This window comes from Serpula lacrymans (assembly GCF_000218685.1).
Source record: "Serpula lacrymans var. lacrymans S7.9 unplaced genomic scaffold SERLAscaffold_12, whole genome shotgun sequence".
NCBI classification, from domain to species: Eukaryota; Fungi; Basidiomycota; class Agaricomycetes; order Boletales; family Serpulaceae; genus Serpula; species Serpula lacrymans.
Genome location: NW_006763301.1, coordinates 1 through 16,926, shown reverse-complemented (window position 1 = coordinate 16,926; position 16,926 = coordinate 1). Strand labels below are relative to the sequence as shown.

General features: G+C 47.2%; 3 protein-coding genes across 3 annotated transcripts, besides 1 other annotated feature; 1 reads left to right on the top strand and 2 right to left on the bottom strand.

Moving 5' to 3' along the window:
- Positions 1–8,563: 8,563 nt before the first annotated feature.
- On the bottom strand, positions 8,564–10,531 carry SERLADRAFT_441269 (uncharacterized protein; the record flags this gene model as incomplete). The annotated part of the gene is made up of 1 exon (XM_007321775.1): positions 8,564–10,531. One exon carries the CDS (start codon positions 10,529–10,531, stop codon positions 8,564–8,566), a length of 1,968 nt encoding a protein of 655 aa, XP_007321837.1.
- An 859-nt stretch (positions 10,532–11,390) lies between these two features.
- SERLADRAFT_441268 (uncharacterized protein) lies at positions 11,391–13,219 on the bottom strand (the record flags this gene model as incomplete). The annotated part of the gene is made up of 4 exons (XM_007321774.1): positions 11,391–11,842; positions 11,898–12,325; positions 12,625–12,821; positions 12,890–13,219. 4 exons carry the CDS (start codon positions 13,217–13,219, stop codon positions 11,391–11,393), a joined length of 1,407 nt encoding a protein of 468 aa, XP_007321836.1.
- Positions 13,220–13,826: 607 nt separating this feature from the next.
- Positions 13,827–14,961, top strand: SERLADRAFT_441267 (uncharacterized protein; the record flags this gene model as incomplete). Its single annotated transcript, XM_007321773.1, has 2 exons — positions 13,827–14,174; positions 14,221–14,961. 2 exons carry the CDS (start codon positions 13,827–13,829, stop codon positions 14,959–14,961), a joined length of 1,089 nt encoding a protein of 362 aa, XP_007321835.1.
- A 141-nt stretch (positions 14,962–15,102) lies between these two features.
- Positions 15,103–16,563: a sequence feature (Protein overlapping with rRNA (SERLADRAFT_441266, EGO20877.1) was converted to a misc_feature.).
- Positions 16,564–16,926: the final 363 nt, after the last annotated feature.

Below are 16,926 nucleotides of genomic sequence, written 5' to 3'. Positions count from 1 at the left end.
GATATTTGCCATTCAGGAGTGCATGGGAGAGATTGGAGAAGAGCGAAGGCCATGAGTTTGGTATCAACTCTTAGTTTCATTTTGGAGAGGTGTGAATCAATTGTCCGGATTTTTGCAATGTGGTCCTGGATAGGTGATGTCCCATCCCAGGACAATTTGGTGAGTTGCTGGAATGAATAGAAGGCCGAGGCAATGTTGGATGTCTGATGGAGTGAGACAAGTTTATCAAATAACTCCTTGGAGCTGGTGAGGTCTCCAGTCCTCATTAGGAGGGCATCAGAGATGTGGTCCTGGATAATTCCATGTGCCTTCTCATCCTTAAGTATCAAGGTGATTTCAGGATCCTCCGAGGAGGTAGGTTTTCGTGGTGAGGGCTTAAGCTTGTTATGCACGAAGTGCTTAACAAAGTCTGAGGGTTCGTTGAGGTTTGTAAAGAGACTTATCCGAAGACAAGTTCGAGAACATAGTTCTGAGTGGAGGTTTTGCAACGGGAGTTGGTCTTCTTCTGAGTAGAAGTCAGATCTTAGGAGTCTAGCTTTGTGAGCCATTAGAGAATACTACTGCTGTTATATGGTATTTATAATGGAAAGGAATTGGTGATAGGAGTTAGGTCCTATCTAGGGCAGGTCCATCCGTTGAGGACTAAGTACTATAATAGGTACTGCAAATGCGAGAGGAATGGAAGTGTATGTGAAGGAAATGAGTCATTGGTCCGATGGTATAACCAATGAGTAAAAAGAAATGAGCAGTCCTTAAATGTCCAATAGAGATCGTAACATTACCCCCTTACTTGCTCCGAGTTTCACCGAAATTCGGTACCTTTGCCGTCAATATTGTAACTGTCGTCGTAGCTGATGTCTCCATGTAATCCTTCCATCAGAATCCTATCCTTGTCTTCCCTGCAGATGGGACACCAATTAAAACTATGTCCCGGTGCACGACGGTCACAGTCGGTGCAATAATAGGCTTCGCAATAGTGTGTGCGATGATCGCTCCAACCGCAGTTTTGGCAGTATGGAGCGTTGTTATGAACGCCTTCATGGTATTTTTGTCGGGTGTTGGACGAGGTGTCGGATTGGGGAGTGGTTAAATTGTCATCTCCTGGGTCGTACGTTCCTTCGACATACGAGATTGCTGTTTTGATGGAGTTCTGGCGGCAGGGATCTGGAGTATCACTTCTTGTTGGCCGCGTTGGGCTCCTCGCCAGTTCGTCAGATGACGGGTTTAGGCATTTGGTACTGGTCGAGGTGGAGGTGACTGGGGAGACGGTGGTTTTGGGTTTGACCCAATGGAACAGGGACTGGAGGGGCTCGACTCTTGCGGGATTGGACTGGTTGGGACGGTGGGAATATATTTTTCCACCGATTGGGTGGGCGGAGGTTGTTGGGTGATGATGTGGTAGGTGTGCTCCGGGGTAACACTGGTCCGTTCTGGGTACGATAGGGACTGGTGGGACAAACCGGGTGGAGGAGTACGTGTTACGATAACACAATTTTCGGACCTTTCCTTTATTTTCATTCTCCGCTTTAACCTTGTACTTTAGCTTTCACACATGGTGCCACGTGGCACTTCCCCTTTTGTCCAAACTCCTCTTTCTCGCGCCGCGTTGCCTTTCTTCTTATTTTAGACACAACTCTCTCACACAGTAGAACTGGCCATGCGGACTAGGCCCCATGACATTGTCAGCCACTGTCTCTATCAACTGTATAGAACACATGTACAAACAACCCTGTAGTAGTATATATACCCCAATAGATCCAGGAGACTCCTCAGCGAGTCCTCCTGTTGTATACCAACTAACTCTCTGCATTCTAAGGGGTAACCACTCCCTCTTCATCTTCTCTATAGTGTGTTCCTGTGTGCGCCGGAGTAACTAACTCTTGGTTGTTACACCGTGAGTGTTGGTTTCCATATACGGCGTGAGAAGGGATGCGTGGAAAACGTTGTGTATCCTCCAATGGGGAGGCAGGGATAGTCGGTAGTTTACCGGGGAAATCTTTTCTTGGATGCGAAAAGGTCCAATGCGCTTCATGTTGAACTTCTTGTATTCGGTAGCTTTTTCTTGCAGGTTGGTGTTCTCTAACCACACCTTTTGTCCTTTGGAGAATCGCGTGAATTTTCCGTTGTTTCATTTCATCATCTTGCTTCTCGCGAGTTTGTGTGCTTTTAGGGCGTTTTACCTTGCCCTAAGCAGTTCGGATAATCATTTTTCCACTGATGGGACATTCGTGGATCTGTGTTTAGTCGGGATTCCTCGGGGTTCATATCCCATGAGGAGGTAGAATGGTGATTGGTTGTTTGTGGAGTGTGGTCTTTGGTTGTGACAGAATTTGGCGGTTGTAAGGTATTTTGCCCAGCTGTGTGGTTGGTTCTGGCAAAATATGCGGAGGTAGATCTCCAGTTCTTGATTGGATTGTTCTGTCTGTCCATCCGTCTGGGGATGATACGCAGAGGAGAGTGCGGTTTCAATGTTCAGGAGTTTGTGGAGTTTTTTGGATACTTCAGAGGCAAACTGTGGTCCCCTGTCGGATATGAGTTTATCGTGCAATCCGAATCGTTTGAAGATGGAATCGTGAAAGTTTCATGCGGTTTTGAGTGCGTCAATGGTTTTATGACAAGGTGAGAGGATTACCCCCTTACTAAGTCCTTGGTCTACCACGACCATTATACTGTCGTATCCTGAAGATTCTGGTAAATCAGTTATGAAGTCTACGGATAGGTACTTCATCGGTTCAGTGGTTTTTGGGGTTTGGTTTGGGATTAATGGTACGGTGGTGGGATGCGTGTTTACTTTCACTTGTTGACAAGTTGCGCATCCTTTCACGTATTCTTCCACTTGTTCCATCATTCCTGGCCACCAATAGGACTTTTTGATCAACTAGTAGGTTTTGAGCCTTCCTGGGTGTCCTGCGGACAGGGGATCGTGGTGATCTTTGATGATCATCTTTTGTTCTTCTACTTCATCAATCAGTAATTTATTCTGGTAAAAGAACTGTCCTTCTTCTTTTCTCCAATCATCTTTCTTCGTTCTTCCTGGATAACTATCGTTTGTGAGCATGGCTTGCTCAATTGTGTTTTTAATTGTTCGTGTGTGATACAGGAACACTGAGGCGGGTATCATTGGTGTGTCATCATTGTCTCCTTCTGTTTCAACGTATAAATCAGGTCTTCTTGAGAGTGCGTTGGGTACCACCATGTGGGTTCCTGGTATGTGCTCCAAGGTGTAATTGTATTGTGACAGTTCCAGCTGCCATCTTCTTTGTTGTGGTGTGAGTTTCCTGGCTTCTTGCCAGTACATCAGGTTCTTGTGATCTGTCAGGATTTGGATCATGTGGGGGCTTCCCAAAAGTAAGTGTTTCTGCTCTTTTAAAGCTCTCATTACCGCTAATAACTCTTTGTTGTAGATCTGGTAGTTCTTTTCAGTGGAGGATAGAGCTTTGGAGAAAAATGCACATGGGTGCCATTGTCCTTGGTCATCGGGTTGCATTAATACAGCTCCTGTGGCATGTTTGCTGGCGTCTGCAGCAATTTTTGATGGTTTCGAGGAGTCGGGAATTTGTGTTACGGGGGATTCAAGGAATTTTTGTTTCATTAATTTGAAAGTGTTGTCTTCAGTTTGGGTCCAGTTCCACTTCCTATCCTTTTCTAGTAAGGCATTCAAGGGTCTGGCAAGGTCAGAGTAATGACCGATAAACTTCCTGTAGAAGTTTCCATAACCTAAAAACTTTCTTACACCTTTGGTGTCTTTCGGGATTGGCCAATCGCAGATCCCAGCGAGTTTGGCTGGATCCATTGATACCTGATTGTGGGAAACAATCATTCCTAAGTATTCAATGGTTTCCGCTTTGAAGGTGCATTTTTCTAGTTTTAGGAATAGGTTGTTATTGCGTAGACTTTGTAGAACCTGTTTTGTTCGGATTTGGAGTCTTTCGATGTTGGTGTCAAAGATGAGGATGTCATCCATGTATATGATCATCCAACCTTCATCGATGTAGTCTTTGAATTTGTTGTTCATCAGCCTTTGGAATGTTGCCGGTGAATTGCACATGCTGAAGAACATGACCGTTGGTTCAAACACTCCCTTGCTGGTTTTAAACGCAGCTTTCCATTTGTCTCCTTCTTTTATCCTTATGTTGTTGTATCCCCAATGTAGATCTAGTTTTGTAAAGATGGTGGCTCCTTTCAATTTTTCGATGAGGTTGGGTATCAGGGGTAGTGGATAGGGGTCTTTCACGGTATATGCATTCAGTTTTCTGTAATCTTGGCACGGTCGGAGTGATCCATCCTTTTTGCCGATGAAGAAGAAGGGGGACACCTGTGGCGACTTGCTCGGCCTGATGTATCCCTTTCTGTAGTTTTCCGTTAAGAATTCCGTTAATGTTTCGTCTTCCTTTGGTGCCAATGGGTACAACTTGCAATCTGTTGGTACAAATTCTGGTTTCATGTTGATTGCATGATCATATTCCCGTCGCTTGGGGAGTCTTTCCAACTTCTTTTTGTCAAAGACGTCCGAATACCCTTTATATTCATCCGGGAGGTTATGCTCCTTCTTTTCTCCGTGTATTTGCACGTGTTCCATTGCCAAGTCGACCTCTAATCGAATTGTGGTTCGAGGATAGGGTGTTTGGTTGGATATTTATCTATGAATAGTTTCGTACATGTCTTCGTTTACTGCGATTGTCCTGATTTTTGTTTCCGTGGTTGTTTGGTTCATCCTGATGGAGTGTTTGTCTGAGGTTGGTAATTTTTTGTCTTTCCAGTTAATGACAGGATTGACTTTTCGTAACCAGGGAAATCCCAGTAATACTTCCTCTCCGTCTAGTCCGGTCAATAGGAAATTTGTGAACCTGTTTTGTCCTCCTGCATCTATCCTCTGATAGGTGCAATGTGTAATTTTTCCATTTTTGTTTGTGGTTCCATCAACATTTTTACATGTTATAGGAGTTGGGAGTTTTTGGAGGGGGAGTCGGTGTCTGATGGCGAATTTTGTGTCCATGAAGTCGTCTGTAACTCCTGAATCTATCAATTGATTCATAAAGAGTTGGCATTGATTGTCGCTATTGTTACAGTTGCCATTTTGGACGGTACTAACATCGGGGAAGTCTGTTGTTTCAAAAACCCTCGTCTTCTAATTCTTTCATCGCCTCTGTTCTTTGATCTTCTCCTAACTCCCTCCACATCCTCATGATGTTTTGGACCCTGTCTTCTTCCACCACTGTTTTGGTGTGATCTTACGTTTCGGTTTGACGTACCTTTCTTTCGGGAGTTTTTCTTCTGTTCCTACAATTCCTCCCTATGTGTCCTTTCTTGTTACATATGAAGCATCTTCCCTCTTTCCTCCTTGATTCTTCTTCATCTTTGGTTAATCTTCTGGTGCTGGTGGATGGTCCACTTTTGCGGTTTCTGTCGTTCTGTCTTTCTTTGTTTCTGGCGCCCCACGCTCCTTCCGAGATAGCGTTGGCACTGATCCAGTTGGAGTCTAGGTTCGCCACTGTGCTCATCCAGTCTTCGATGGTGAGTAGTTCCTTTCCGGTGAGTGCCCCGCGAAGGAGGGGTGGCCGGATAGCCTTTTGATAAACCATGATCATGGCTTCGTTGTTGATGCCGCTCTTCCCAGCATCTAGCATGAACCTTGAGTTAAATACTACTGCATTTTCTCCTTGCTCCATTTTCATTTTCATCAAGGTGGCTGAGGCCGTTTCTTTGATGTTTGACGTTCTGAAACTGGTTGTGAAGGCTTTCATGAAGTCTGCCCATGTGGGGTAGGCGTTCTTCTCTTTGTATTCGGTCATTTTGGCTTTGCTCCATGAGGCGGCATTGCCATCCTTCATGTAGCTGAGGGCCACATATACCTTTTTCTTGTCAGAGTTGTAGATGGTGTTGTTGATATCAAAGTGTAGATCGGTGGATGATATCCACCTTTGGGCTTTATCTGGGGTTCCATCAAAGTCATCAATTTTCCCAATTAATGTGGGTTTGGGGGCTGCAGCGTTAGACATGGTGCGTGGTGGTGGGATATGGGATGGAGCAGGTGCAGCGGGGAGTATCTGTGGAGTGGGAGGTGGTATCGGGTTGCCGCTTGCTGCAAACTCTTCAAAGTTGTTCTTGTCATAGAGGTTTTCTACAGTTACTGGGGGATCATGTTGTGTTGTGGGCAGTAGCTGTGGGTGGCTTCCTGCGTAGTATTGTAGCCAATGTGTTCTGGCTTCGTAGAAACCGTCTGCTTGTTCTTTGGTGTGGAGTTGGGTTATGTCTGGTTGGGGAAAGGGAGGTAGTGCTGCTATCCTGTCTTGTTAGGATGATGTCGGTGGGGTTGCTGTTTGTGGGTTGTCTGAGCTTCCTCTTGCTCTCTGGGATCTAGTTGTTGGTCGTTGCAACGTCTTGTCGACTTTTTCTTCCCAAACCTAAATAGGTGGGACTTCTGGTTAGAATACAATTCTTTTGTTACACACGAAGTGTTTAACAAAGTCTGAGGGTTCGTTGAGGTTTGTAAAGAGACTTATCCGAAGACAAGTTCGAGAACGTAGTTCTGAGTGGAGGTTTTGCAACGGGAGTTGGTCTTCTTCTGAGTAGAAGTCAGATCTTAGGAGTCTAGCTTTGTAAGCGTAAACCGCGTAGAATTGTATTAGAGAATACTACTGCTGTTACATGGTATTTATAATGGAAAGGAATTGGTGATAGGAGTTAGGTCCTATCTAGGGCAGGTCCATCCGTTGAGGACTAAGTACTATAATAGGTACTGCAAATGCGAGAGGAACGGAAGTGTATGTGAAGGAAATGAGTCATTGGTCCGATGGTATAACCGATGAGTAAAAAAAATGAGCAGCCCTTAAATGTCCAATAGAGATTGTAACACCATTATCCATTGTGCTGCCTTATTTAGAACCATTTGTATGGGCGTTGCGTGTACCTTTTTATACCCTATATATTCTGCGCTGTACAAGAGTGTGGTCCACATGAATCCCTAGGTATTTATATGACTCAACCTTTGGTAGGCTTCCTTCTGGGGTTTTATACTCTGTAGAGTAATGTGCTGCCAGCTCATCTACATCATTTGTGAAGTAGATTACACCACATTTCTCTATTCCTAGGTCCATTCCCCAGGTTTGTCCCCATTTGTATATTTCTTTGCACACTTTTTTCGCCTCTTTTGCATTGTCAGCATAGGACGAGGTCATCTGCATACATCCCGCCTTTGCAGATTGCCCTTTTTTTCGTTTCCTTCCATCCAGTTGCCTTTCATTGTGGTTCCATTAGTTGGGACCTGTATTCCTTTAAAGTTCAGATCCTCTATGCAGTGGTTCATAAACAAGATGAAAAGCAGTGGAGACAGTGGGCATCCTTGTTGGGTGCCTCTCTTCATTTTGAAGGGTTTTTTATACCAATTTCCCACCCACACCGTCATTTTGGTGTTTCTATAAATGTACTTTATGAGTTTCAGGCATTTTCCTTTCACTCCCATATCATGTATTATTTTGTCAAGTGCCTCATGGTGCACCTCATCATACGCCTTTTTGAAGTCAACAAAGATTCCTATGGTTTTGTCCCCCATTATTTCTCTCCTCCGTACTATTTCAGCTACACCTATGAATTGTGCTATGGCTTCTTGGCCTTTTCTAATGCCTGATTGCTCTTTTACAATCATATCCTTGTCTTCCAGAGTGCCTGATATTCTTTCAGTCATTATGCTCAGCAGGATCTTGAATGATGTTGAGACTAGACTGATGCCTCTGTAGTTCACCAGTAATTCTGGGTCACCACTCTTGAACAAGTTGCATATATACACCTCATCCCAGAGTTCCAGATGTTCAATTGAGAACTTCTGCGAAGTGTCTAGCCACTTGCTGAGAGCTAACAGGGACAGAACTAGAGTCCAGTATGAGTAACTATATTATCAGAGAGTACAGAATGTGTACAGTGACAAAACCGGATAAACCCAGTCTCTGCCAAAGCAGCCATTGTTCTCCTAGGAGTCATTATACTGTAGTGAGTAGCACCTCCGACTATAAGTAGTAGGGGGTTTAGTATAGGAATACCTCAGTCGTTTCTATAGCCTCTTGGGCAGCGGCTGAGGTATGTTACATTACATTTATTAGAGATCACCTTAAACTAAGATCTATTGTAGTTTCACTTAGGTAAATAATAAAGTCGTTTCTATAGCCTCTCGGGCAGCGGCTGAGTTTCACTTAGTTTTATTATACAGTACCTAGAGTATGAGTAACTAAAGAATAGGAATACTGGACTCTGCAATACTAGTCCGAAGTTTTGTAAACAAAGGTAAACAAATCAGCCACAAAGGCGAAATTATAGAATGCTCAGTGAATACTGAACAATACAGCAAAAATAATAAAGAGGAAAGTGATTTAGAAAGAAGGGGAAATAGATAGCACAACTAGGTGCAGAATCACCAAAACTAACACTGGGACCACTTTTAGTTCTCAGATTTCTACTAGTATTTTCCATAGGGCTTTACCCATTGGGGTTAGCGGGTTCTCAGGGAGTTTGTGTTTACCCTGGTCTATCCGGACATTGTCCAGTCTGACAAATTTGGGTTTTTCTTTTTTCACTTGTGCCATACATCCCAGTGTTCCGGGTTCTGCGAGATCCCATTGGGGTCATCGTGGGCCAAGGCCCGATAATGTTCCGCGATAGCATCAAAAATCCCTTCCATGTCCACCTTGAGTTCCCCAGCCTTATTATGGACTGGTTGGAGGTTGTTACCTCGAAGCTTGGTGTCGACTTGGGCTCTCAGACGGCTCCACACGTTCTTATGATCGTGCGCAACGTAGTCATCTGATATTTGGCTATACAGTTTCTCCTTCTCTCGGCGCTGCCACTCCTTCTTGGCTTTGTTAAGCTGAGTTTTCGCACGCTTGTGCTTCGTTATAAGCAGCTCGCTCACCCCAATTCGAGGTGAGGCGGAGAGGACTTCCTCCTGCTCTTTCGCTACTTCCTTGCCATAACGTGCACATTTCTTTTGGAGGTTCTTAAGTTTCCGAGGCAGTTTGGTCTTTTGGTATCCGGACTGAGTTTTCACACCAAAGTGAGTCGTAACTTGGTGTGTCACTTTTGAGAAAAGCACAGCAGCCTCCGAGAGTTCTGCGTACTCTGTAATCTCCATGTCCTGGAAGACTCCCCAACAATTATCATTGGCAATCTGCTCGCTGAATCTGCGAATCATTTTTGCATCCGTCCGCCATACTTTGGCGGGCAATATCCTGTGCTCATATTTACTGCTTCTAATATGGGATATCAACGGACGGTGATCACTGATACAGTCAGATCGGATGACGCGTGGTTTCCGTAAGAGGTTATAAGCCTGAGGGCTAGCCAAGATGTGATCTATAGCCTTAGCGGTTCCCCAAATTGGGAAGCGAGACAGCGGCGACCCCACGGGGGGGAGCCTAATCACGTTGTTCGTCTTACGTTTCAACCGGCGGTCAAGTGTTTCATGGTCGATATTTAGATCTCCCAAGCAAACCACAAGCGCACCCGGATCTTTTTCTAGGATGTGGTCAAATCTGTCAACTATTGACTGAAGGGCAAATTTCCGCTCCAGCCTAAAGTTCCCTCCTGATGGGAGGTAAGCGGCCAGGAAGTGTACCGGTCGCTTGATATCTCTGAGGCCACTAACCTTGACGTGGATAACATAACGGCCCCCAGAGGGGGTATCAGGTTTTGCACGGGGGATTTCATAGGCAGGGAGAGACAAATCAATTAAGAGCGCCTGACCCCGAAATCCCTCTACCCATGGACTAACGAACGAGTTGTACCCATCTATTCGGAGGGGAAAGTGTGTGGGTGCTACTAGGGTTTCTTGTAGTGCACATACTGCAATTCGGTTCGTCTGTAAAACATCCTGCACAAGCTCCTTCTTTTTCTGGAATCCATTGATGTTAAGGGTCAAGATACCAGAGTTTACAGGTCGAGGGCTGACTTTAGGTGCCTTTTCGGGTGGCTCCCAATCCTGCCAAGGTTGCCACACGGCGATCCGCCATGATGACATCACTCGGAGACCGATCGCCTTCGGAGCCATGTCCGGATTTGTTTTGGTCAAGGTTTCAATGAGCTGTTCCCTAAAGCCATGTGTTCGGTACTTAGTCCTCGCGCGTAATAAACGCGCAAAGGTACCACCAATATCCCCGCGCAACCACATATCCATTCTAGGGTGGCAGTTCAAGTGGGTAACATGTTTGATCTTAGCCACGGCCGCACAAAACTCATCACCAAGAGTGGTGCGCAGTTCATGCCATGTCTTACGGACGCTCATGCTCTTTGTATTGAAGATGATGAATTGAGCACAAGCGCCAAGATCAGTCGGAGTAGCTAACTCCTTAGTTGGGTGGTTATGGGCGTATCTCCTGTACGCCTTGTTATTCTCGGCACGTTCAACATCCCCAACCACGGTGTCATTTGCCACCAAAACTTCGTTTGAGGGGGCTGACATGAGGTCAAGTTTCATGATTAGCCGGTTTCCCCAAGACGCATTCAACCAGAAGGTGGGGAGTAGCCGTGTTCCAGTCCCAGACATAAGACCGGATCGTACCATTCTGCCGTCTGGTCTTCAACCTCAGTTCCACCGACAACCCTAGTCGGCATACCGTATCCTGCAGTACTCCCTTGTACAATATAGGGGGTCACCCGGAGGCTGGGCCTACATTTTGCAGATGATCAGGCATGACAAGTAGGTAATGATTTCGAGGTGTCCAAGCCATAATCGCCGTTACCGTATATGTGTTATCAGACTCAAGACCAAAAGGCCGGGGGGACGTACAGGTAAGCGTCATAAAGTGCATTTGTTATACAATCCCTCATATTGAAGATGCTACAAGTACATACAATAGGGCGGCAAAGGAAGAGAGGATGGAGTCACAGTAGGACTAGTCCACTTTCTTTTTCCCCTTCTCCTTGCTCCCACTGGCCTTAGCAGACGCAGCACCCCCGTCCTTTCCGTCCTTCTTCTTCCCATCCTTCTTTGCGTCGGTAGTGCTGTCTGGACCTGGTGAGTTTCCCCGTGTTGAGTCAAATTAAGCCGCAGGCTCCACTCCTGGTGGTGCCCTTCCGTCAATTACGATAAGTTTCAGCCTTGCGACCATACTCCCCCCAGAACCCAAAGACTTTGATTTCTCGTAAGGTGCCGAACAACACATCAAAAAGAGGTTGTCCGATCCCTAGTCGGCATAGTTTACTGTTAAGACTACAACGGTATCTGATCGTTTGAGATAAGGTTGGAGGTGGGGCTAAATGGTGGATACCACCTTCTGATTAGAAACAACAACCACAAGTTCTGATTCACATAACTCAAGCTCACTCGTAATTAATCAATATCTCAAGTAGTTTCCCCCTTGGGGGATTAAGGGGGGTTAAAGAGAAAAGAAGCGAAGCGTAAACTATCTCCATACAGGGTTTGAACCATAAAGGTCCTCTAAGTACACTACATCTTCTCTTTCTGGAATAGGCCTTTGTGGAACAGGCTGGGCTATGCGTTCCACGCCATTTCCTTGCCATTCTACACGAACTGGTTGCGGAGCTGGTTCGTCAGGTACATCGTAAAGGCGGTGGTCAAGGTTGACAACGATGGTGTTACCTGCGATCCATTCGGTGTTGATGCCCCTTGCCCTTATGTCTAATGGGTTTTCGTTTGATAGCCAAATGCATGGCTTACCCCATTTGACGGTTCGCTTCGACTTGTACTTGTCGGTGACGACAAATTGCTTTTGAGCCCCAAACCAAGACTTGTAGTTTGGGAAGTGCTCTAGGCTGATGTCGTCCAGAACGATATAGTCAGATGCCTCGTCAATGTCGTCTGCATTGAACAAACCGTTCATGTAGGTATGACGACCTGTGAATTCCAAGGTAAGTATGATCGCACTTAAAACATGTCTTCGAAGACTCACCTAAAGATCTAGCCCATTCCGTTTTACCCGTCCTCGTCGGGCCCCAAACCACTAACGATTTAGGCCTATCCCTTTTAGGCATCTCGTTAGTTACCCAATCCCTCATTTCCTCCGTCAGGTGTGGGAATTCGGTAAATTCCGATACGTACTGCTCCGGCTCGACGGGCCAGTGCTTGTCGGCATAGTTTATGATTTTGTCGTGGTTAACGACCCAATCATATGGCCCGAATGTTTGGACCCGCTCCTCGTACTCGTCCCTAGACGACGAGGCGATGATATGACCCCACTTTTCGTCCTTCTTAGCTTTTCCCATTCCTCCCTCTGCATCGAGGACAGCCTCTGGACCCTGCCAGGGTCCGAAGTGGTCCGCCCCTTCTTCTTTCTGGAGGTAGGTCCAGGCGTCGCGTACGGACTTTGCAGAAGCCAGCCTGAGAAAGAAGTTAGGTTAGCGTCATGAAACTCGGACCAGCACTTAGGTACCGCGAAGCGGGACCTAAGTGCCAGTGTGAATGATAGGATGATGGGACGTTAGGTGTGGCGGAGCCACACCTAACTCCCCAACGTAAATGCTCACCTGGTTAAGGATAAGTGTTGGGGATATTATTCACGTGCCGCCGAAGGCGGTGCGAAAAACAGGCGAAAAACCCGGTTAACAAGTTAGGGTTACGGTTAAGGTTAAGGGTTAAGGTTAGCAAGGTTAGGTTAAGGTTAAGGTTAGGGTACGTACATTTTAACGTTTGGATGTATGCCATCCACATCGAAGAAGGCGGGGTTTCTTGATCTGATTGGCACATCGAATTTGACGATGACATGCCAATGGGATCCCCCGTCCTGGTGGTGCTCTCTAACAGCAGCCCATTCCGCCGGTTGCGGCGATAATCGGGCGATCGCATCAGAAAGGGCCTGGTTGGGCCTATCTCCGATCTATCCGGAAGGGCCGGTAATGTCTTGTTTAAGTTTAATTCGCTTATCTTATGTAATGGATGACTCACTTGGGAATATGTCAGCAGCATGTTTCTTGCTGACCAACGGAAGTTGGGGTTACCTCCTTCACGCCTCTCTCCACGTCGAGCACGACGTGCATTAGAAGCCTCTGAGTGCGCCGATGCGACAGAGGGCGCAGGTGAAGGCTGAATTCGACGTTGAAGTCGGCGATTTGGTGCCGGTGACAACGACCAGTTACTGATTCGGTCGTCGGCGATTTCTCCATTACCCCTAGCAGAGGGGGTGGCAGGAACAGAAGGGGCGCGTACTGATTGAGGAGCAGGTGAAGGCGTTAAGGTGGATAGTGTGGAAGGAAGAGACCAAACGAAACTCGCCATCGTGGCAGGTGTAGTGAGAGTAGGAAGGAGACCCATCACGTGCTTATATACCCCTTAGAGGGTAGTGATGTCACGTGCGTGACGCAGACCGTCCCCACATAACTTAACATTGGTGGGGACGGTCTCTACCCTCTACCCACTTACCTGATATGGACAAGGAATACCCAGTTCACACGGTTGTTGTCCAATCAGATTCTTTGATTAGGCTTAATCTACCTATATTGGGAAAGTTGGGTGCGCTCTCACGGTGCCCCTACCATAGTTAAAGGTCTACCCACCCATAAATAGACCTCTACCCAGGCAACCGGGATCATTTGTAATTAGGTTCGATCAGTCAGCTTGACGTGAGAACTGTCGTTAAGCACCCTGGATCATTTAACCCGTTAAAGCTTAGCTGCGCAGCTAAAAAAAGCGTTTGTTCTATAATAGGACACAGACCCTGGTTGCTAGCTCTCACGCTTCACAGCCTTCTAAATCAGATGATTAATCTATTTGTCATGCTGCTGCGCATCAGTCAGCATACTTCTAAGAATAGATTTTTTTCCCATCTGCTGTTAACATCTATAAATACCGGTTAGTAAGATGAAGTTTTCTTCAATGAATCATCATGTCCGCCTCTCAATCGAAACAGTGCCCCTCTCCCCGTTGCCAGTCTCCCAACCCCTTCCTCGATCTCGAGGAGGCCCCTACCCGGCCCACCACGCCGTACAGCCTTGCGGAGGCTCCCAACCCAGTCCCCCCGTTGTGCAACCACCCCAGTCATGGGGTGAGTCACTGGGACAAGCATCCCCCCACCGTCGACCATCATTTCTTCAAAATGATGCTCCGCTTCGTGGAGCGGTATGAGGTGTCGGAGGATGGGTTCCGCCACCTCCTTACAGGGGTCAGGCGGGCCCTCGACGACGTGGGGTCCCACGACCTCCCACCCCAGTCCCCATGCCCCCCTGGGCGCAAGGTAAGTCTTTTATTTTTATTTTTTCAATAGTCTTACTTATTTAAAGGAAATCGATGCGCTTTTCCGTACTCCCGGCCCTGTGACATTCACAGAGTCCCGTACCCCCGCCCCCCAAACGGTTATACAAGGCGGGGAAGGACCATTCGCTGACGGAGAGGAGGGCCCTGGAGGCCCATCGGAAGAGGCTGGCGAAAGCCCGCCTCGCTGCGTCGCCTCGGCGTCAGACAGCGAGGTTAAGGCCGGTAGTCCCTCTCTTCCCGGTCCCCTCGGCGCCCCCGCCCTCTCCCAGTCGGAAGAGGACCTTTGGAGATGCGTCTCCCCAGGCCCCTGGCCAGACTTCGGCCCCTGGCCCGACGACCCCTCCGACGACCCCGCCGCCCTATCTCCTCCCCCGGGCCCAGCGATGGATGAGTCCGCAGGACGAGTTCCCGCTCCGGGTGCCGGAGAACCAGCGGTACTTGATGTCCATCGGCCCGGACTACGAAGAACTCGCCGTCGTCGGCAGTCATCCCGGGTGCCCGGTAATTCGGTACGTGGCCCTGCAGGAGGTCGTAGACCACGCGCTGGCGGCAGCGGGGGAACCCCTCCAGCCCCGTTTGTACCGCGCTCCGAAATCCGCCTTTCGCTCGACAAGATGAAGTTGAGAATGGAAGGTTTGCGGCAGGACCTAGTGTTCCTGCTAGCAGGTGATGATATGGCTAACCTGGAGAAGGCCATAGAGGAGCACGCTGCCCAGGCGTATCGGGATGGGTTCGCTGCGGGGCGGGGTCAGTCCAGATCTAATTAATTACTATAGTAGCATTAGTAATTATTTTGGATCTGTGTTAAAAAAAAATAAAGTCGTCATTCGGAGTTTGAAATGTGTGAAAAACTATAAATAGCCTGAGTTGTGTAAGTAGTTTCATTTCCCTTCTTGTTTTATGCTTATATGCCACGTCGCAGTTATGGCGTGGTTCGTCGTAACAATAAATTCCACAAACGTCGTACGTTTCGCCGTCGCAAGACAGCTCATGTTTCACGAGGACGGCGCCGTCGGAGCGGACGGAAGTTGGGCTCCCGAACTGTCCGCGCCAAATCGCGTTATTCACGCCGTGTACGATCCCGATATTCAAAGGCAACACGCCGAATTGGTTCACGTATTGAGGAACTTACGTATACCGTTGTCGAGCGAGCTGCGGATGAGTCAATTACTAAGGTCCCCTTGAGATTTGATACTCGCAATCGCATGGTAGACACTTGCGCTACCGCAGCTTATGCGCAGCATTATACGGTGCAGTTGAATCATATACCTTATTCGACCAATAGGAACATCCGCAAACATCGTCATTCCACTCGTGCAAAGGTGGTAGGTGTTTGTACCAGATTTGTTTTCCGGATCAGTCCGCAAAGTCAATGGATGATCCGATTTTTATTTTATCACGTGGACGCCAATGCCGTTGATCCCCAGAGGGAAACATTTCGAAACAAAGGAGTCGTCCGCAGTTTTCAAGATGAATATGGAACTTACAGGTCCGCGCCCGTCGGGTTCACTGGTAAAGTAGTCAATTGTTCTGATGACACATCTGGAGACCCTCACTTCATGCCGTTTGATTGGATGCATCGTCAATCTTATGGTTTGGAAAGAAGGGATGTTTATATGTACGGTTATCCTGTTCGAAGCACAGGATTCAGACCGTTCTATGAGCTCAGAAGAACATTTAAGAATGGATCTGGTGTCGCCCAAAATCAACCCTTCAACTTATTCAAACCTATGAATCATACATACGAATATAATGAGGACGTTGATGAATTTTCGTTCACCAAGTTGGATCACCCGAACCCCAATCCCACTCGTAAGGCATTCTTTTTCACTATGATTGCCTACTGTGTTGCCCCCGGACCTCGTATGGACTTTGTCCCCCCTAACTACAAACCGCTCAAGAAAGAGGATAAGGCAAAGTTTGTTACAGGACGACCTTCTCACTCTGTTAATCGTGATAGGTTTGACAATCCTTATGATCGTCTTCCTGGTGAAAGTGAAGCCGCATTTGAGGCACGCGTGCAAAACCTGGATGAAGCTGTCAATGAAACCACTGCAGCTGGTTGGGGAGATTCAATCTCTACACTTCAGCAACAGAAGAGAGCTGCCCTGAAAGGTAAAGCCAAGCAGCCTGATGCCGGGCCTTCAAAACCGAAAACACGATCAGCGTCGAAGGCAGAAGAGGATGAGGATGGCAGTGATGATGATGGGGATGGTGAATCGCCCATAAAGGGACTCAATCCTCTCAACGTAGGACCAGAATTTGCGTGGCTTGAAGCCGAATTGACCACACGTGTGTGGTTCCGTGATGCACCAGCTTTACGGACCAAGAAACTTGGCAATTTCGAGCCTATAGAGATGGTTAGCTAGCTCCATTTGTAACATTTCCGCATAATTACATTTAATACTGTCCAAAAAAGAACAAAAAGCCGCCCGGCAGACTAAGTGAGTGAAAGAAGAGAGCGAAGCGTGGCTGCAGGCGCACAAAGTCACCCTATCAAAGAATCCCCACCTTGTGCATATTTAAGTAACTCCATATGCACGTAGCAACCCACCCCTTCATTAACCTCCGCCCAGCAAAAGCCGGCCTGGCTATTTAGCAGGTTAAGGTCTCGTTCGTTATCGGAATTAACCAGACAAATCACTCCACCAACTAAGAACGGCCATGCACCACCACCCATAAAATCATGAAAGAGCTATCAATCTGTCAATCCTAGTCATGTCTGGACCTGA